The 23,525-nt window shown below is 30.9% G+C and overlaps 1 protein-coding gene across 2 annotated transcripts in view; it reads right to left on the bottom strand.

Moving 5' to 3' along the window:
* Positions 1-236: 236 nt before the first annotated feature.
* The window catches only part of LOC126887983 (microfibril-associated glycoprotein 4-like), a 66,892-nt gene continuing 43,603 nt past the window's right edge, over positions 237-23,525 (bottom strand). The window contains exons 4-6 of one of the 2 annotated variants that reach the window (XM_050655955.1): positions 21,250-21,471; positions 2,998-3,228; positions 237-512 (exon numbers count right to left, since the gene is read on the bottom strand). In XM_050655955.1, the coding sequence (XP_050511912.1) occupies positions 343-512; positions 2,998-3,228; positions 21,250-21,471 (623 nt within the window). In that variant the 3' untranslated portion in view covers positions 237-342. The remainder of the gene's footprint in view (positions 513-2,997; positions 3,229-21,249; positions 21,472-23,525) is intronic. The other variant, XM_050655956.1, reaches the window with a different exon arrangement.

The following is a 23,525-nucleotide window of genomic DNA, read 5'->3' as shown; positions in this document are numbered from 1 at the left end:
GTAACGCTATCACTAATGAACCATCAGAAAGAGAGTGTCGGAGTGTCGCTAGCAATCTAAAAGTTCATTTAAAAAATAAAGTGTTAGTGCGTGGAATTTAATTATTGCTCCAAAAAATTGTAATTCATTTTTACCAATTTTTGATTTAAAATTGTTACACATTTACAGAAATGTCGCTAATAACCTTCGGGTGGATGCGACTTTGTGTTTTTTTAAATAAAAAAAATTCAATACAATTTAAGCATAATAATTTTATTTGATACTTATATGTATAAACAAGTGTATATTTGTATTAATATTAATAAAGATCCGATATTCATACAAATTGCGTGAGCTCTATTATTATTCTCCAATTGGTCGTACCATAATTCTGGATCCAGCGAAGTTATATTCAGGTATTTTATAACCAGTCCAGTTAATTCCGTGGCCTTTATAAGCAGCAGGCAGAACCAAGTTCATAAATTTTCCATTAAGGTTACTTAAATGACAGCTTACATACCACCATGCTCCCTCTGAAAAAATAAATGATTTTAACTAAAAAAAGCCTGAAATTAAAGCTGTATGCGGAAACTAAGTTATAGATGCTGTTTGTTTTTTTTTCACTGTGCCAACTAAAGTCATAATGTGCCATAAATGCACTGTAAGGGCTAATTGCAGTGTAGTAAAGAAATATTCGTGGTTACATTTCAGCTAGATCCTGTAGATTCACCAGATCAAAAACCATGTTTTCCCTATTTCCTTAACGTTTGCCATCTGGTTGCTTTCCAGTATATAATTTTCATTTTAACAGCTAAGCAATTTGTAAGTCGCATGCCCAAAAGATATTGTTACCATATTTCGCAGGCTTTGTGGGAATATAATAAATGGATTTTTACGCCCTCTCTATAGCTGCTTATCTACAGTTTTACCATTGTTTTATACATACATTGAGCATGGTCAGATGTCGCGGATTTGTAGCAGCTTTATCTGCCACTATTCGTTCTGAACGTACTATAGTTATCAAAACGAATACTCCTCAACAGTAATTGGCGACATAGACGCAAGATCAATTTCTGCTATGCTTCTACAACTCTTCAATATTCCCTACTTAATTTATGTAAAAAAAACTTTGGCAAGAAGTACCAAAAACGCGTCCAATTTTTCTTCGGTTTTTGGTTTTATTACTTATAGAAAAGGCTGCAAAAAAGAGTACAAACAATAACTTCATACATACAGCTCAACAAAGAAAATAATCTGTCTTGATGATCATAAAGCGCAACCGATCTAATACATAAGGCAAGGAATTATATTTTTCTATGGATGCTATACAATGTGCAACTTCTCCCACTACTTATATACATTCAAAACAAACAATTTCTCACAAAGTGAGAAAAGTCGGCCATTGCAGTGAGAAATATTTTTTCTCACGGGTTCTCCTACGGTTTTCCATAGGTTTGTTCCAACTCGTTACAAAACCATTCTTAAACGGTTACATGTATGCGCAGTAACGAAAAATGTGTTGCTGCGCATAATTATTCGTTATTGCGCATGTGCGTAACGATTCAAGAACGGTTTTGTATTGAGTTGGAACAAACCTATAATATGGTCGCCGTTTCCATGATAACATGGGCAGTACAAACACAATTAATGTTGTCAAACAAATTGTCTTGAAGCAAACCTTACCAGGAATTACCTATCGAAACTGTTCAAAAATAACTGTTAATTATAATTTTAAATAAGTAACGTATACAGTGATGAGCGCGCGCTAATATCCGGCAAAATAGCGCAAAAGATGGAAAACACATTAACTTGTGAGATAAAAATAAATGAAACTAGTGGAGGTGGGAGATTTAGTGATAAAAACTTATAAATTTACATTCTACTTATTGTTTCCCACGTTTAGACGTATCGGATGAGTTTGGCAACTGCCACTCTGACAGTGACAGTTTTAGTTGACATACTCCTCTGATACGTCTAAAGGTGCGAAACAATAAATAGAATGTAAGTTTTTAGGTCTTTATCGCTAAATCTCCCATCTCCACTAGTTTCATTTTTTTTACCTCGCAACTCAATTCCACCCTTAGCGTTTTTTTTTTCCGGTTACTAGCGCGCTTATCACTGCAAAACTTTAGGAATATTAAATACCTGCATGCATATGTATTTTATTTCAATTTATGCAGATAATATACCTAAAAGCACCTAAATTATTTAATCTTGAAGTTTGAACTCATGACAACACCGCATCCAAAGAAAAAGTACAGTGCACAATACATGAGAAAATGACATATTTCTCCCTCGCTTCATTTACGGCACTCGTCTCGTGCCTAGGCTCGTGCCAACAAACTTCTTCACTCGTCAGAAATATGTCTATTTTCTCACTTGTTGTACAATATACAATTTTTTCTATGGATGCTATACAATGTGCAACTTCTCTCACTACTTACATACATTCAAAACAAACAATTTCTCACAGAGTGAGAAATGTCGGCCATTGTAATGAGAAAAAATTTTTCTCACTGGTTTTCCGCCAATTTTCTATACATATGATCGCCGTTTCCATCGCCGACAATCACAATACAAACAAAATTATTGTTGTTAAACAAAATGTGTTGAAGCAAAACTCACCAGGAATTACCATTCAAAACTGTTCAAATATAACTGTAAATTATAATTTGTAATAACCAAAGTATATAAATATTTTTAATATTAAATACCTACATATGTGTACATGTATTTTATTTCAATTTAGGCATATAATATACCAAAAAGCACTTAAATTTGAAGTTTGAACTCTTGACAAAAGCGAATCCATAGAAAAAGTACAGTGTACAACACGTGATAGAATGACATATTTCTCCATCGCTTGATTTCGGCCAACAAACATCTGCGTTCGTGAGAAATATCTCTTTTTTCTCACGTGTTGTACAATATACTATTTCCTGAACAAATTTTTTTCGAAATTTTTTTAGCGGTAATTAGAATTTAGTAATTTTTTATGGATTATTTGGAGATACTTACCATACATTTTTGCGCAGTTATCGGCATGTTTATCATTATCCACATCTAGAGTGGAAAATTTTGCCATTAAATGATGCGTCAATGCATCCCCTGCATTTCCTGAATATCCTGATAGTTTATTTAAAACGTAGCTATCTTTTTCTGGTCCTATTGAAAAGAGTGCATATTGGGCGTAAGTCTTTGTCTTATCTTGTTCTGTCAGTTCTATCAGCAGTTCATTGGATTCAAATGCTAAAAATATGAAAAATATATTTATGTATTTTGTTTACAAAAAATATGGTATTTATCCACATTTATTGGTGTAATGAGAATCACATTTTTATTTAACGATATTTTAACGTTCCAACGATTCATGGAGGATTTCAAACCGAACACAGTACACAAACAATACAAACTACCCACGTTATGATTGAGATAAGTATATGATTTGTTCTTCATTTGGCACCACGTACCAGAGGCATTGAACAAATTTCTGATGAACATCAACAATAAAGAAAAAGCCATCAACTTCACCATGGTACAGGAAAACAGCAATACACTTTGTTTTATGTATGTTTGATCACAAAAGAAGGCACGGACATTCAACCAAAGTCTACAGAAAATTAACCTACACCAACAGCAATTTAAATTTCTACTCCGACCACAAAATAAACCTTAAAAACGGAGTGCAGAACTGTTTGTCACAAGTTGGTCATTCCGAATTATATCTGTATTTTTCGATTTATTACTGTCCATAGATTCTAATAAAGATAACTTACGGCCTTTATTTTGAATATGAAGAACTTGAAACTGTTCATTAAAAGAATGATTATGATCTAGAAGGTGAAGTGCTTATGTAGAATCTGTTTTTCTATTGTTGAAACCCATTTTGTGTTCTGCTATCCGTTTGCCAAAGGTTCTGCCAGTTAGACTGATGTAAGTTTTTGGACAGTCACCACAAGTCAGTTTGTAAATACTACTCTGTAGTTGCTTTCTTTTTCGGCTCTTATTGTTCTTAATGTATTTGCTTAAGTTGTTGTTAGTTCCAAAATCTGGTGTTATTCCTCTCTTTTTTTATGTATCTGGCTATTTTTGTTGATATCTTTCCTGTATATTATGTGATAGAGCAGAAGGTACTGGGTTCTTCCTTTGGTAGTGGATAGACTAACTTTAAAGGCTTTCTTATGGAGTTTTTGGTTAAAAATTTTGTTAATTGTTTGTTAGTTGTAGCCATTGTTTACTGCTATTTGCTTAATGATGTTCAGTTCTATCTCAAAGTTATTTTTTGACATGGAATTTTTGTCATTTTATGTATCATGCTATGGCGGTTTGCTAATTTATGTTTTGTAGGATGGGATAATGAATTGTGTATAGTTGTGTCAGTATGGGTAAGTTTATAAAATACGGAGAGCTCATGTTTGTTGTGCAGTCTGGTAATTGTTACATCTAGAAAATAGTTGAAAAAGTAACTGTTCGTTACAAAGTACTCGTTACTTACGAATACCGAAAGTAACGATTACTATATAGAGAGGTAAATCGTTACTTTGATTACTTTGATTGCTCTGATTACTTCGTTACTTCGTACCAATCGTATCAGAGCCAGTACCTATTTTGATTTTGAGTATTGTATCTACTCGGTTGATATCGGTTGATATCGGAGTCGGACCGGTATTCCACGAGTGTTCGGTATCAGTACAGTTAACTAAAATTTTATCTACGAAGGACGAAGGCTATGAAGAGTTTTACAGTGCGCTGAGAAGTAGCTGAAACAGAGGGAGGTATGTCATTTAACAAAGCATGCACCCAGAAACACGTCTATACGATTTGTCGAGGTAGATAATTCACAGAATTTCACAGATGTTAGTTCTTTTTGAAAATAAAGATGCAACACATTAGATTTTAATAATAAATACACACTATTCATATCAGGCCTAGTAAGAATAGATTAGATTGACCGGAAAATATGTATGTAGAAATAATAATATTTCTAGACTATGATCATCAACTTTAATTTTACATGTAGGTATGGCATTGTTTTTATTTAGTCCAGAAAGCCACTGCGCATCCGCTAGGAAAAATATTCTAATTCGGATTTTTTGCACAATCTTACTCAAAAAGGACTCCCTTTAACAAATGTGCATGTTGCCAGGACCAAAAGGTGGTCAAAAAGTTTTTAAACGTTTTTTTTTGTTTTTTTCCTAAAATTATTTTTTTTTGCATAGAAAAAAGTTTTTTTAGGTTTTTTGGATCATTCCAAATAAAAAAGGTCTTTAGTGACTTTTTTCTAAAAATGATAGTTTTTGACATATAAGCGATTAAAAATTTAAAAATTGCGAAATCGGCCATTTTTAACCCTCAAAAACTATGTGAAAAACTGAAAATTTGAATGTTGCCAAGGTAGGTAGATATTCTTCAAATATCGATTGATGAAATCCCAAGGAGTTTTTTGCAATACAATATTCAAAACTCTTTTGTTTTTTAATTGCTAATCAAGCGTGCGCGACACTATTTTCCACCGACAGTATGGTGCAAATGAAAGGAATAAATTCGTTATTTCGTAAACCGGTGATTTTAAGGAAAAATCCGAAACAGGTCGATTTTTATTTTTAAGTTATGATATTGTGGCATATATGGTATGCTAGTGACGTCATCCGTCTGGGCGTGATGACGTAATCGATGATTTTTTTTAAATAAGAATAGGGGTCGTGTGGTAGCTCATTTGAAAGGTTCTTTAATTCTCTATTCAGTAATGTAAACATTTACATAATTATTTATGCAGGGTGTCCTTCTACTTCTTTTTTTGTCAAATAATTTAATTTAATAAAAAATTTTTGGACACCCTGTATAAATAATTATGTATATGTTTATATTACTGAATAGAGAATTAAAGAACCTTTCAAATGAGCTAGCACACGACCCCTATTCTCATTTAAAAAAATCATCGATTACGTCATCACGCCCAGACGAATGACGTCACTAGTATACCATATATGCCACAATATCATAACTTAAAAATAAAAATCGACCTGTTTCGGGTTTTTTCCTTAAAGTCGCCGGTTTACGAAATAACGAATTTATTCCTTTCATTTGCTCCATACTTTCGGTGGAAAATAGTGTCTCGCACGCTTGATTAGCAATTAAAAAACAAAGGAGTTTTGAATATTGTATTGCAAAAAGCTCTTTGGGATTTCATCAATCGATGTTTAAAGAATATCTACCTACCTCAGCAACATTCAAATTTTCAGTTTTTCAGATAGTTTTTGAGGGTTAAAAATGGCCGATTTCGCAATTTTTCAATTTTTAATCGCTTATATGTCAAAAACTATCATTTTTAGAGAAAAGTCACTAAAGACCTTTTCTGTTTGGAATGATGCAAAAAACCTAAAAAAACTTTTTTCCATCCAAAAAAAATAATTTTAGGAAAAAAACAAAAAAAAACGTTTAAAAAATTTTTGACCACCTTTTGGTCCTGGCAACATGCAAATTTGTTAAAAGGAGTCCTTTTTGAGTAAGATTGTGCAAAAAATCCGAATTAGAATATTTTTCCTAGCGGATGCGCAGTGGCTTTCTGGACTAATTAGACCAGGGCATTTTACACTGAACACTAAACAGTAGGTACATAGAGACTTGCAACTTTTTGCATTGGATTTAGGATTAGGATGACGTCTGGAAAAAAGTCTACAATACAAAAATAGGTGGAAATGCATTGTTACATTTTGAAGTGTACAAAACCGATCGAAAAATGCATAAACATATTAAAATCAGTATATTAAGGGCCAGATTTTCTTATTTCGGGGTATTTCGGGTCACTGAACTCGAATTTGCAATCAGAACCGACCTCCGAAGCATCTGGGTGCCCAGGGTTACTGCTAAGGTACGTCATCTAGAGTTTCGAGGGTTTGTTTTTGGCACTTAATTGATGCAAACGGATTACTCGAGATTACTGATATTGTGGAGCAGCAATGACAGAACAATTACATATCATTTAATTTCTATCCATTAAATAGATCGGTGAAGGTCGTTATATCGGATCTTATACTTATTCTAAATACTGAGAAATGCGATTATCGATATGATTACCGGTATTCAAATACAAAAGTAACAAAAGTAATCAAAGTAACGAATACTTTAAAAGATTACTTTATACAAAAGTAACGATTTGTAACGAGTACTCGAAAGAAACTATAATCAACATCACTACTAGAAGATGTATAGACATATTCTGTTCTGTTTCTGTTGTAAACTAAATATTACTATGAAGTGAATTAATGTATGATAAAAATTGGCCAAGTTGTCTGTTAGTTCCTGTAAAGCATACTAGTTTAACTCGTATCTCCACCAATATAAGAACTGTTTGAATACGGAATGTTTTGAAATTTTTGCTTGAAGCTGGTTCATACAAATATCTGATAGCATGATACATAGACTAACAGAAATTCATATGTCAAAAAATAACTTCGAGATTGTCGAGATAGAACTAAACATCATTAAGCAAATAGCAGTAAATAATGGCTACAACGAACAAACAATTAATAAAATTTTAAACCACAAACTCCATAAGAAAGTCCTAAAGTTAATCTATCCACTACCATAGAAAAAACCCAGTACCTTCTGCTCTATCACATACACAGGCAAGATATCAGCAAAACTAGCCAGATACATGAAAAAGAGAGGAAACTAGCAACAGCAAACCAGCAATACTAGCTTTCAGAACTAACAACAACTTAAGCAAATACATTAAGGGCCGGTTGTTCGAACGCTAATCAACAATGATCACTATCAAATATTTAATTACTGTCACCAACTGTCAATATCAATTTTGATTGGGTCGCAAAAGACATATATAATTGATTATAATTATGAGGTTAGTTAATTAATTAACATACTAATTATTAACATAATTGATTAACTAATTTCATAATTGGGCCTTGTTATGCAAAAAGCAACCAACCCACATTTTTGAGGAAAACAAAATAATGTCACATATCGATTTAACAATGTGTATTCTACATTGTGTAAAAAGCAACCAAGCCATTATAAATATTAAACCATGAAACATACTACTCCAAATTATTTCTGTTTAATAGTTCATTTAAGATTTCGCATAGGACAACCAACCCACTTGGATTGTTTGTGTGACTGAACATATTATTACATTGCACTGTCGAAAAGTACCAGCCAAGTGGGTTGATATTGTTATGCCGATTACGGTTCCTGGAATGTTGCATCTTTTTGTTTTTACGTTGAGGTACTGACCAATATTAGTTAGTGCTTAAATATTAAAATATTTGTTTTGTTATATCTATTATATTATGAAGAAATCTTTGAATCTTTAATGCGAAAAATATGTTTAAATCAAGAACTGTTAAAATAATTAAAGAGGCTCGCGAAATTGCAGAAAATGGTAAGTTTTAGGATTAAGGCTATGTTTATCTTACTTTTTAAATATTATGGTTTGTTGTTTTGACTGATTATCGCATATTTTTTATTTGTATTGATATTATGTTTAATTCTGCTATTCTGCATTCTGCTATCTAACACCGCAGTATTCAAATGGTAAGGTTTTTTTGACCTTACCATGATCAAATATTCGTTTTATATATAATGTAATTTTCGTGTGAAAGTCCTTTGTGCTCGTTCTTGATGTTTAACTTTTCTGGATACAAAAATAACCAACAGCATATTGAACAATTTTTTAAACAGACAGACAAGGTTTTTTCCAACCAATAAAAAACTACATAAAAAACAGAAGTATTTCATATCATAAATGGAACCCATCTCTCTTCATAGTGGTATTTTGACCTTTTTGACCATAGCTCCGAAGATGGTTTTATAAGCCGAAAGCGCTCAGCTAAGAATTATTAATTTTACACACTTCAAAAGTACACTTCTCCCCCTTTTACCTGTTATGTTTAATAGTAGAAATTCTACTGTATGGTATTACTGAGTTGACTGAAATTATTCGGTTTTATTCATGGATTTTGTGGGTTGGTTGGATTTTGCAGATTGCATTTTATTAGATATATTTCCAACAGCAAAAAGAAACCAACCCTCAATATGGCTATTTTTTTTGTAAAAATTTATTAGGATAATTTTGATACTACTATGATAAAATTGCTCTAAAATTAAACTATTTATTAGTGAAGTTATCATTTAAAAAAATACGACGGAAAATTAAGTATTTAGAAAAACATAAAAAGTGAATTTTCTCTTAATTTACAAATTGAGGGTTGGTTGCTTTTTGTTTAACATGGCCCAATTGTAATCAATAATTATGTTTTCAGCAACCCAATCAAAGTTGACATTGACAGTTAGTGACAGTAATTAAATATTTGATAATGATCATTTTTGATTAGCGTTCGAACAACCGGCCCTTAGAACAATAAGAGCCGAAAGAGAAAGCAACTACAGAGTGGTGCTTACAAACTGACTTGTGGTGACTGTCCGAGAACTGACATCGGTCAAACTGGCAGAACATTTGACAAACGGATAGCAGAACACAAAAGGGCTTTCAGCAGTAGAAAAACAGATTCTACATACGCACTTCACCTTCTAGATCATAATCATTTTTTTAATAAAAAGATCACTTGAGAAAGGCACTCTGCCAAAACAGCTGTAGTCACATAGTATTATGTATAATAAATTTTGTGGAAGTATCGAAAACAAGAGTTTTCAGTGTTTTATTGCTAGATAAAATTAACTTCCATCAAGTAACCGTCAAATCCATCAATTAAAATATTAAGAAAGGAATGATCAAATCCCTATTTGATAGATCACGAAGCAATGGTATAAATGAAAAGGTATTCCAGGAAGAAAAAAGGCTGCTAATAAATGTGCTAAAAAATACTACTATCTGTAGTTGCCATTGTATGGAAAAACAAGTACAGCAGTATGGAAAAACAAGTACAGCGGTATGGAAACAAGTAAAAGATCACAACACTATTCAAAACCACCAACACTTTGAAATCCATTCCATCCAAAACCAAAACCAACAACACAAAAGAAAGATCTAAAAACTGCATTTAGAAAACACCATGTGAATAAAAGAATTTCTACGTGGGAGAAACTGCAAGACTACTAAACGTGAGAGTAAGCGAGCATGAAACATACATAAAGCACAGAAACTTCGAGAAATCCCAGATATGCAAACATGCCTGGAACAAGAGGTCAATAAAAAGATGCATCAATAATCATGAAAGACACAGACACGAAAAAGAGAAAAGTTGAAAGAAGTCGCCCTCTTCCTACTCAACGAAGCAAAATCTGTAGCAAACCGAGCAGCAAAATGCAGTAGGCTTTGGTTGCTAATACGAAAAGAAAAAGTCGAAAACAAGAACACACCAACAATAGCCGAATAAAAGGAAGTTAAAGAACAAACCATTGAATATCTCATAGACAATACTTATGCAACACATAAGACAACATGAACAAAAATTAAATTTTAATTTAACGAAATAAGTTAATTTTAAGATTATTGATAAATTTAAAAATTTGATAATGAATTTAATCTTCAAATGACCAAGGGGGTAAATTTTGACCCCGATGTAAGTTTTTATTTAATAAATTTAGAAATATTTTCGATTTTAAACTCATTATTGTTTTATTTGACTTTAATATCATTATACATAAACCTCATTTTTTGTAATAAAAAAAAATCCCTATATTTTACGAAAATAAAATATTTTGTGAATTTGGGGTCAAAGACGAACTCCCTTGGCCTTTAATATTGTAATTTTATATTAAGTAAATACCATCTATTATGTGGAATTATTTGTAAGAAACATTCCAATATTAAAAAAAAATGTGTGTTAAATATGTGAAGACGTAAATTAATGTATATTTTAAAATTTCTTTATAGCCCAGTAAACGAACGGGAAATACGGGGATATTACCGTGTACTTTTCAGGGGCAACTCCGAATTGCATAAAAATTTGGATTTAGGTTCTACTTACCCTCAACTTCAAATTTGAATTTGTGCCGTTGGTTGCTTTTACTTGAGTGGTGACAGTCACTTCTTCTCTGGGGGTGAAAAAACGCGTGTTTAAAATAAACACGTAAATGGATAAATTGAGTGATTATAAGCAACTTTCTTTCTATAGATTTTTTTATGTAAGTTAATACTTTTCGAGTTAGTTGCGATTGAAAATGTTTATTTTTAGACAAAGAAACTACGTTTTCAGACGGTTTCTCGGAAGTAACTCAAAAAGTAAAAACTTTATCAAAAAAAAATTCTGAGAAATACTGCAGCATATAAAAAAAAATGAAAAAATGGTGTACCAGTAAAGTCTATAAACCGAGTTAAAGCAAAGTTGTAGCTCATGAAAAATACGTTCTTATTCGTCTAATTCCAAATCGAATATTTAAACGTAAAATCACCGAAAAATTAAGCAGTTTTCGGGAAAAACTCATTTCAACTTTTTAACGTGTTTAAAAAAAGCTTTATTTTTATTGTTTACAAAAGTTTCTGGCATTAAAAATAAGAGAGTTACGCTCAAAAGAAATTTGGCCAACTTTTTTTTGGTAAAAAAATCATGAAGATCTCCCCGTGTTTAGCTCCCCAAATGAAATTAATCTTCACCGCTTTACAAAAAATTTATTTAACTTATCTATCTTTTATATGATCTGTCAGTTTCACTGGTTTAAAGTGCTTATTTTTTAAAGGGATACCTATAGTTGAATGGGCTTAAACGAATCACTAATCACGAGTGTGTGCAAAATTTGAACAACCATATCTTAACCAATTTTTGTCTTATATAAAAACAAAATAAACTACCATATTTACAACAGCAAAATCTACACTTTTATTGTTTAAGATTTTTTGTATAACTATTACTTTTTAAGTTATTTTTAAAAAAGGAAATTTTCCTAAAATTTAAGAAAAAACCATTTTTACTAAAAAACTAAATTTTTTTAAAAATAAACACTTCAAACCTGTTAAACTTACAGATCATATAAAAAATACACATACATTTAAAGCAAATGGTAAAGCGGCAGCAACGATTAATTTTATTTAGGGTGCTAAATAGTGGGAGATTTTCACGATTTTTGTTGCCAAGAAAAAGGGTCCAACTTTTTTTTCAGTATAAGTCGTTTATTTTGTGCTAGAAACTTTTGCAAAACTTAAAAATAAAGAAAGTAAGTTATTAACCGAAGTGGCACAGAAAACGACAATAAATATCGTCTCGATACCACCAGATTGACAAGAGGTGGAATACTTTCTTTGGTTACACCTCCTGAGATTTTCAAAATTTATAAATCATACAGGATGCCGAGGAAATTAAGATGAGAGAATTTTAAATAATTCACAAGTCATCTGCTCAGCGTGGTAAATGCTCCAACAAGAAAGATTCCTTAATACTCAAACAAAAGAGTAAATGAATTAAAATTGTATAAACATTCTCAATTTCTTTGCAACACGAAAATGCAGCAGCTGCATAATACTATGGTCAAATCTGAGAGTGCAGAAAGAGTCTATACCGCTTTCGGGGGTTGTTTCCCCTCATCAGTAGTCCCATATCCTCTTCTCTCAGATTCTTCCACGTACCACACTTTGGGCCTTTCCGAATTGCAAAGAAAGAAATGTCACGGATGAACTAGGGCCATCTACCGAAAAACAAAGTAAGTATAAAGCTAATTAAAAATAAAGCTTTTATCAAAAAATTTAAAAAATTTCAATAAGATTTTCCCAAAAATTGCTTAATTTTTCGGTGATTTCACGTTGAAATATTCGATTTGGAATTAGACGAATAAGACGTACTTTTCATGAGCTAAACCTTTGCTTTTACTCGGTTTATAGACTTTACTGATACACCATTTTTTAAATTTTTTATAGGCTACACTTTTGCTTAGAATATTTTTTTTGATAAAATATTTACTTTTTGAGTTATTTGCGAGAAACTGTCTGAAAACGTAGTTTTTTTTTGTCGAAAAATAAACATTTTCAATCGCAAATATCTCGAAAAGTATCGACTTACATAAAAAACTTTACAGAACGAAAGTTGCTTAGAATCACTCAGTTTATCCATTTCCTGGCTTATCTTGAATGTATGTTTTTCAACCCCGGGAAGGGGTGATTGTCACCCCCCAAGTCAAAGCAATCAACGACACATTCAACTTTGAAGTGGAGGGTAAGTATAACCTAAATCCAAATTTTCATTCAATTCAGAGTTGCTCCTGAAAATTACACTCCAATACGGTCAAAATATGTATTACTAATGTTTATTTATCATTTATTAATACATTACTAACATTATAATTACGAATGCAATATTTTATTTCTTAAAACAACTTGTTTTTTTTTGTCAATTGTCATTTTTTACTGGGGGCATTTTTTACCACAATTGGTCATCCGTGTAACAAAAAAAAGTTGGTCATCGGAAGGTTAATGTAATTTAAATTTTATTTTTTTAACAACAACATCGACAACACAGATTACACTAACAAATAAACACAAAATAACCCAAAAAACAGTCAGAAGTTGATACTACTAGGGCAAAAACATTGTTTCAAAATGTTTTTCAACCACAGATTGCTAGAGACCATAATATCGAGACCCAAATTTCATTTGTTTGAAAAGTATACATAATCTGAAAAGATCAGGTTACGGAAACTCCCAGAATTTTTCAGACTTATTTTTCATTTCATTTTGAAAATTATTTCTGGGGTGGAAATCGAAACTTCAAAACATTGTCAATTAAAAATGTAATTACAGATATTACACTATCTGATTACGAAATCACTGTACCATGTCAATGGTCAAATGACCATTAGTTGTAGAGGCATAATAAATTAATTTAAAAAAAATGTAATTTTCGTTACATCAATAATAATTGTGGCTAAATAGCTACTTCAAATTAAACATGCCCACAAAAAACAGTTTTAGAAGTATGAAAAATATAACCACATATATAGTGCAGTCACTGAAGGGGATATGAGCTATTACCTACGATTTCGTTGAACCTTAATCGATTTCCATGAAAATTGGTGAGTGGTTTTAAGCCTGGGGGTGGATGCCACCTTTCCTGGGGGTGAAAATTATTTTATTAAAAATAACACCACAATTCGATAGAGGCACAAATTATAAGCAAAATTTGTTATATAGAGTTACTAAAATAAATCAAAACTTTTTGAATTTTTAAAGATCAAAATTTTTAATTTTTCGTGAGAAAAATGCATGTTTTTAACCGATTTTTCATAAATAACTCAAAAACTATAAGTTTTTACAAAAAAGTTATTATTACCAAAACTGAGGCTAATAAAAAATCAAAAGAACACCTTACTACAAAAACCTTGTAATGTTAACTAAAAGTGAGTTATAGGTGATTGAATGTATATTTCTTTCGTCGAGTACCCAAATCTAAGTATTAAATACCGGGAAATGATGCATTTTATAACATAAATTTATTAAACATTTGCTAAAGTTCATAGAAATATCTATCAAATGGGCCCTCGAACCAGTGAATATCATTAAAATTTATGCAACAAAAATGTTTCAAAATGTATCTTTTAAAATTTTTTTCAAAAAATGTTATTGTTTTTTTGTAAATAACTCCGTTAATTTTTAAGATATCAGGTTCACCTAATAACTAATTAAAAGTTTATTCCAAGAGCTATTAAAAACGATGAAATTAGTCTTTTAAACCTCTTACTTTTTTAAAAATACAAGGTTAAATGGCCCGGTTACATGGTTCTCGCAGCAAAATTGAAATTTTAAACGGTTCTATCTCGGTTATTTTTTACTCTACGGAAATAGTAAAATGGGTATAGTATTTTTAACAGAAAAATCTACAGTTCAATTATATATAATTTTTTACGGATATTAAGTATTTTTGGAGATATTATCAAAAGAAAATGAAAAGTACGATAATTTTAAAAATTCTGATTATTTTAAATTAACTATACCTTTTTTTCAAAAATATACATTATAAACCGGTCAAAATTGTTGAAATCATTAACTATGTTAACCTAAAGAAATTCTTGTGAGCATTACTACAAATTTTAATTTTTGTGGAAATGGCGTATATTTTATTTTTCACTTTTTCCTAAAAAAATCGAAAGGGATCTCTTATTTTCATCATAACTTGCTTAATTTTGATGCTATTAACTTTTACTGGAGCTCATTTGATAGGTATTCCAAAGTACTTTGACAAGTGTTTAACAAGTATATTCTATAAAATGCATCGTTTTTCCATTATGTAAGCCTGAATACTTAGATTTGAGTACTTGTCGAAAAAAATATATATTCAATTACCCATAACTCACTTTGAAATAACATTAGTTTAGTTCTTTAAGTGGGAAGTGTATTAAATTTTGTATTATCTTTAACTTTGGTAATAATAGCTTTTTTACAGAAGCTTATAGTTTTTGAGTAATACGTGAAAAACAGCTTTAAAACATGCATTTTTTTAAGAAAAAATAAAATCTTCTATATTTAATAATAGGTCTGGATCCCGCGTATGAAAAAAAAGTTGATTAATAGCAAGCTGAAAATTTGTTAATAGCTTAAGGGTGTCTAGTCGGATAAACTTTGATATACGGGAACACTGGAACAGGGGCCGTTTTAATTGTGGAACAGGTTAAAAATTTGGAGCGGTCATACCACGAAAACGGCACATTTATTTTGTCCGACAGAATAGACTTAAACTCTCCGAACAGAGATTAAACTCTCACGCAAAAAGCAGACTGCTATTTATCACCTGTCATTATTCCTGGCATTTGACATATTCTACATGTTCCACTCATTAAAACGCCCATTTGGTGATAAGTAGCAGTCTGATTTTTGCATTAGAGTTTAATCTCTGTTCGGAGAGTTTAAGTCTGTTCTGTCGGACAAAATACATGTGCCGTTTCCGTGGTCTGACCGTTCCAAATATTTAACCTGTTCCACAATTAAAACTTCCCCTGTTCCAGTGTTCCCATATATCAAAGTTTGTCCGACTAGACACCCTTAAGCTATTAACAAATTTTCAGCTTGCTATTAATCAACTTTTTTTTTCATACGCGGGATCCAGACCTATAACTCAAAAAGTATTGATTTATGTTAATAAATTTATATATAGCCTATTCCACGAACACACGCCTGTTTTGGATTATTTCGACAACGAATATTTTACTGTGCAAAATAAGAAGAACGAAAGTAAATTGCAAATTACATTGTTGTTTATTGGAATAATTATTTAGGGGAGTGCGTTTAGATTTTCACTTCGGAAAAAATCAAACAAGATAAAACTTTTTGTAATTTTATTAAGAAATGTTTAATAAACAACATATCAAAAAGTTCTACTCGAGAAGTGGGTGCTTCATTTTTTATTAAACAAATGAACAGCGAAGTTAGATGTTTTTTTAAATAACTCCGAAAATGTAATTTTTAGAAAAAAACTGACTTGACCATTGAAAAACTCAGAAAATTTTACAAAAAAACCCTATATAAAGATTTTTCTAAAATTAAATCTCTAGCTTCTGTAATTTTTTATTTATAACGCTAAAGTCACACTTCTCACACACATTGGCGCACTGTAAACTAGCGTTGGAAGAAGTGCACGGTTGAGTTTTTTTAATGTAATTCTTTAACTAATGGATCAAAAGAAATTTTACAAATTGGACCTGAAAGAAGATCAAATAAGCTATCTTATGGTTGTAATAAAGAGAAATAAAATGTATGGACATAAGTACGGTGTGGGCGGAAAGTGAGCCTTACATGAATTTTGTTTAAAAATGATTTAAAAATGTGTAACTAATACAATTTTACTTATAAAACTCTCAAATTTGCACAACTTACCTCTCAATCATCTTACTAAACGATGTTTCATTCAAAAAAAATCTCAAAAATTTAATTCAAATAATACGGTGTCTCAAAAAATGTAATTTTTGAAAACTTCGTAGTTTTACAGAATTCCCACCACTTTAAGACGGTATTACTCAAGCTTGAATAAATCTAATTCAATTTTTTTGATATCTTTTTAAAGCTTAGGATGAAATCTTTAAAAAGCACTGAATTATTTTAGTTTAAAGATCAAATAAATAATTTTTTTTTGAGAAAACTAAGAAAGATAACAAAAATGTAATACAAAAACCGAAAATTACCAGCTGAAACAATGTATATACAGAGTGATCAAAACTTTTTCTGTAAAACTTACCTAAAATACATTTAATAATAAGCTTCAGCAATAATAAATCTTCAACAAAAAAAATTTTTTTATCTCTTATACAGTATGTCTGCGTAACTTGGAACCTATTGATAACTTTTTTAATATCAGTTTTACGAAAAAAAGTTATTCTTTATAAAATACTCTGCATCGTATATAACATAAGATGCAACCATCAAGTATCAAATTTTGTTAATTTTCTACGAGGTATTTTAAAAAATATGAATTTCACTCAAGAGTAAAGTACCTGTATATTTCACAATATCGAAAATTTTTATAAAGAAAAGTTGTTTGGAATTAAAAACTATGTTCCAATACCTAATTATATTCTTCTAATCGAAAATTTGTTTTTTTTTAAATATTGTTTCAAATTAATTATACCCAACAGCATTATTTTCACTTATTATTTAAGATAACTGTTTTATTATTAATTTTATGAAGAAAGTTATTCGTCATAAATAGCTGTGCATGGTCTAACACTTAATATGCAAATATAAAATATTATATTTTATCAATATTATTCTCATTGTTTCGGACAAGACTGTTTGAATTGTCCCGTTTTAAATGAACAAGAAATTGAAGAAAGCGAAGATGTCAGCGTAGTTGGAGGTGATATTGAAGAGATAGATTTTGAATAATTTGTTCTTTCTTTCTAGTTCATTTAAATTTTTAATATTATTGTGAAAATTATTTGTTTATCTTTTTTTAAGAATGAAATTCCATATTTTTTTGATTGGATTCTACTTGTTTTTCATTTAAATATCCGCCATTTTGGATTCGCCATTTTGAAATTTAAATTTTTAATCTTTAATTCAGATTCAACAACCTGTTAAAAATAAAGACAATAAATGTTTTAGAAAAATGTTATTTTTTATGTTCTTTTTAGAAAATCCGCATTTTGGATCCGCCATTTTATAGTTTATAATGTTAACATTTAAGTTAGGTTTATCAAAGCTCTCAGAAATAAATATATGTAGAAATAAATACATTTTGTAAAGAAATTATGATTTTACAACTATTTTTTAAGTTATCCGCCATTTTGGATCTGCCATTTTATAATTTAAATTATCAAAATTTGATTTCGGTTCAGCAACCTCTCAAAAATATCCACATATATGTAAACAAACACATATATATCCACATATATGTAAAGGATTTTTAGGAAAAACTTCGCCATTTTGAATCCGCCATTTTGAATTTGCAAATTGTAATGTCAGATTCGGGTTCAGCATAATCAAAGCTAAAATAAAAACATTTTTTATCAAAATAAAATGTTGAATTCACCCATATTCTTAACATTATTTATACAAAAAATTGTTATTGTTTAAACAATTAATAAACAATTAGCGGCGAAATTTGTGAGTAGAACTTTTTACTTTAACATATTTATAAACTAACAAAAAAAGTTTTAGAAAAATATAACCTTGTTTGATTTTTTCCGAAACATTGTATCTTTTCGTTCTAATTGCACTCCCCTAATTAGCGCCATTTACTTTCGTACTTCTTAAGTTGCACAGTAAAATATTCGTTGTAGACTTAATCCAAAACAGGCGCATGTTCGTGGAATGGGCCATAACACATTTTTCTTAGAAGTTGCCCTTCTATCGATTTCTGGTATTATTTTTAATAAAAAAAATTTCAACCCCGAGGAGGGGTGGCATCCACCCCCAGGGTAAAAGCGCAAGTTGGCATCATATTACCTTTGTTCCTTGAAGTATCTTCTAACTACTCACCAATTTTCATGAAAATCGATGAAGGTTCAACGAAATCGGAGGTGAAAACCTTCAGTGACTCTACTAATAGGCGAGCGGGAGATACCCCTAAAATGACCAGGTGCTGACCACGGAGGGCCGAAGGGCTAATTTTATTCATACTTTATATTTTCGGGGGTGCTAAAAACGAAAATAAGGTTTATTTTGAATTTTATGTGGGGGAACATTGTCAAAATCGCAATTATAACCTGAATATAAAAAAAAATAAATCACGTTTTTTTGCGTTTACCTCGCTACCACTCTGTTCAATGTTAATATTTTTTTTCCAAAACTTTTACAGTATATAGCTCTAACATTTTTTAAGACAACGATACTTGCTTTAAGCTTTAATTCTTATTCTGATAAAGGTTATGAATTTTTCAAAGGTAAAGGTACGGATTTGTGCATTGCAAAGTTTAATCGTAAAAGTTGAGTGACGAAATTTAAAATTTAGCCTTTTAATTACGTTTATGTTAAAGTAGAGCGTACAAAGAACTTTTCTGAAAAATTTTTGATAAAAATGTTATATAAAAAAAAATAGTGCAACTTTTATTATCGACATTAGAAATCCCCAATATAACGGTTATTTTTCGAGATACTGACCATGGGAGGTGAATGGCTAATTTTGATCTTATTTTATGTTTTCGATAGTGCTGACAATGAAAAAGAGGTTTATTTTGAATTTTATGTGACGGAACATTGTTAAAATCACAATTTTAACCTAAAAATGAAAAAAAAGTGAAGTCACGAATTTTTACGTTTAACTCGCTACAACTCGGTTTCATTTTAATATTTTTTTTTCTAAAATTTCTACGGCATATATTTCTTACCTTTGTGAGGACTATGAAAATAACTGTAGTCTTTCAGTCTTTTCTTTGCAAAAGTTATGAATTTTAAAAAATTAAAGGTGCAGATTCGTGAATTGCAGAGTTAAATCGCAAAAATTAAGTGACAAAATTTAAAATTTATCTATTTGATTATGTTTATGTTAAACCATAGAGTTCAAAGAAGTTTTATTGGGAGTTTTAGGTCTAGATGTGTTATAGAAAAAATATGGTGCAAATTTTAATTTTAAGAAAAACGTGGTTTAACTTTTTTTTTATTTTTAGGGCAAAATAGCAATTTTGACAATCTTCTCCCACCTAAAATTCAAAATAAACTTGATTTTCGTTTTCGGCACCATCAAAAACATAAAGTAAGACCAAAATTAGCCATTCACCACCAATGATCAATATCTCGAAAAATTAGCGTTATTTTGGGGATTTATAACGCAGATGTTAAACGTTGCACCATTTGTTTTCTATAAAACCTTTTGATCCAAAACTTTCCAGAAAACTTTTCTGTACTTATGTTTTATTTTTGAATTTAATTTAAAATTTATATTTCAAATTTTGTCAGTCAAATTTTGCGATTAAACTTTGCAATTCACGAATCTGCACCTTGTACTTTAAAATATTTATAACTTTTACTAGAAGAAGACTAAAAGCTTAAAGCAGAAACCATTGTCTTCAAAAAAAGTGAGTGATATTTAGTGTAGAAAGTTTAGAAAACACATTAAAATGGACCAGAGTTGTAGCGAGCTAAACGCGAAAAAACGTGATTTATTTTTTTTTATTTTTAGGGTACAATTACAATTTTGAAAGTATTCCCCCACCTAAAATTTAAAATAAATTTTATTTTCGTTTTCATCACGGTCAAAAACATAATCTAAGACTAAAATTAGCCATTCTCCACCCTTGGTCAGTACCTCGAAAAATAAGCGTTATATTGGTCATTTCTAATGTCTACATTAAAAGTTGCACCATTTTTTTTTCTATAAAACATTTTGATCTAAAACTTTCCATAAAACTTCTTTGTACTCTTTATTTTAACATAAACGTAATTAAAAAGCTAAATTTTAAACTTTGTCACACAACTTTTGCAATTAAACTTTGCAATGCACAAATCCGCACCTTTTCCTTTGAAAAATTCATAACCTTTATCAGGATAAGAATAAAAGCTTGAAACAGGTACCGTTGTCTTCAGAAATATTAGAGCTATACACTGTAAAAATTTCAGAAAAAAAATATTAAAACGGAACAGAGTTGTAGCGAGGTAAACGCAAAAAAACGTGATTTCATTTTTTTTTTCATTTTTAGGTTAAAATTACGATTTTGACAATCTTCTCCCACATGAAATTTAAAATAAACCTCATTATCGCTTTCAGCACCCTCGAAAATATAAAGTATGAATAAACGTGGCCCTTCGGCCATCCGTGGTCAGTATCTTCAAAACTAAGCGCTTTTTTGAGGGTGTCCCGCTCGTGTAATATAATATAACCACATATATAACCTTCTCAGTATGGATCAATATACTAATTAATAAATATTGGCGGTTACCTGTCATGTGATATATATTTTCAAGTCCAATCCAGAACTCTCCATTCAGATTACCAAAACCATGCTTGTAGTCTCTCCATGGTAGGTAGAAATCTTCCGTACCATCGAATCTTTTTTGAAGATGGGTCCATCCTCCTCCCTTGGTTTCCATATCACAAAGGACAGCAAATGGTTTACTGCTAGTTCTAGGCTTAATTTCATAGATTCCAGATATATTTCTTCCTGAAATTATAAATATTAAACAATAAATAAACGTAAATGGAGTCAAATAGAATATGAATCGCACAAAGTATAAACTTCATTCAATAGTAAATGAAAACCTTTGTCAAAATCTACCCTATGCCGAACCGCGCTTTCGCCCCGGGGGTGAAAACAACCGCAACCGCATCTAGAAGATGAAAATTTTTTTAATCAAAATAACAATGAAAGTCGATAGACTGACCAATTCTGAGTAAATTTTTTTCTATAAGCTTTTTTTGCAAAGTTGATATTTTCCAATTTATTAGCGATTGAAGCTATGCATTTTTTATTGAAAAAACTCATGTTTTATAATGGTTTTTCATATAAATAACATAAAAATTTTAGTTTTATAGAAAAAATTATAAAGAATAAAATTGTAGCTAATAAAAAAATAAACAGACCTGCGTCTGAGAGACGTACGTAACGTAAACCCAATAACGACTGACTTATTGTTCTTTAAAGGATGGTTATTTTCGAATAATATCGAAGTGTAGAACCTTTAATCTCAAATAACTCGAACGTAGTGCAATTTTTTAGAAAAATTTATAAAACATCTTTTAAAGCCCATTTAATAACCTTTCAAACAAGCTCTAACAAAAGTTTTTTGCAGAAGAACTGACTGACTTATTGTCCAATAATAAATATTCAGAATTCATATTCGATATTGAACAGAATTATTTTATCACCCAGTAGACCGCACGAATTTATTTATTTTATATTCACGCACGTAGATTAATTAGTTTAGATACAAATTGGTCAATTATCAACAATATAATTTGGAAATGTCACGAAACTGCTGACAAAAGTAGAATTATTTACCTTAATTAGATATACAAATCACGGGGGACTAGCGTCACCTATGACCCAATTTAAGCTTCTATAAAACTAGGCTCTTGGGCCTAGAAAGAGGGTTCTCATTCAGTCTTCAGCTAATCGCGTATCATTTATCAGTTACAGTGTTCGGCGGTTCTCCCGGGATTGAAATATATCCTTGTGTTCGTCTATATCAATAAACGTATTTATCGCTACCTACGTATTTACACATGGGCCTTATCGAGAAAAAAAGGAGGCCTACAAGTACAGTCCACACCAATCGAAATCAGTAGCAAATAGAGGACACTAGGCCCGGGAGAACAGAACCCGAGCGAAGCAGAAGCCGTATCCAGAAAACTACAGGTCAGAAGCCGTATCCAGAAAAATACAGGTCAGAAGCCGTATCCAGAAAAATAACGGTCAGAAGCCGTAACCAGAAAAATACAGGTCCGAAGCCGTATCCAGAAAAATACAGGTCAGAAGCCGTATCCAGAAAAATACAGGTCAGAAGCCGTATCCAGAAAAATAACGGTCAGAAGCCGTAACCAGAAAAATACAGGTCAGAAGCCGTATCCAGAAAAATACCGGTCAGAAGCCGTAACCAGAAAAATACAGGTCAGAAGCCGTATCAAGAAAAATACAGGTCAGAAGCCGTAACCAGAAAAATACAGGTCAGAAGCCGTATCCAGAAAACTACAGGTCAGAAGCCGTAACCAGACAACTACAGGCCAGAAGCCGTATCCAGAAAACTACAGGCCAGAAGCCGTACCCAGAAGAGTTACTGCAGATCCAGAAAGAAAACTGCAGGTCAGAGGGCATATCCAGGTGCGCATGCAGAGCCAGTCCAGAAACATAAAAAAGAAAAAAAAAACCGTAAGTTTTTGAACAAATTAACATTTTTCCAACTATTTCGTATCGTATAACGCAATATTCTTTCCAATTTTAAACCGAATTATTCGACCTATACATATTTACAAAAATTTTAGTGCATTCTATACAATAGTTGCCATTCAAATAAATTTAAATATTTACTAACTATTTACTCTTTTATTTTTGTTAACTATATTTGCATATATTTATTTATTGATTCTAACTATATTTGCCTTATATATTAACTATACTTTGACTATATAATAATAATAAACGGTTAGCCCTACAAATATTTACTACCTACCTATTTCTTTATGTTACAAGTTGATAAAGAAAAAACATTATACCCTAAT

This window comes from Diabrotica virgifera, chromosome 7 (assembly GCF_917563875.1).
Source record: "Diabrotica virgifera virgifera chromosome 7, PGI_DIABVI_V3a".
NCBI classification, from domain to species: domain Eukaryota; kingdom Metazoa; phylum Arthropoda; class Insecta; order Coleoptera; family Chrysomelidae; genus Diabrotica; species Diabrotica virgifera.
This window is presented reverse-complemented; position numbering and strand designations above follow the sequence as displayed.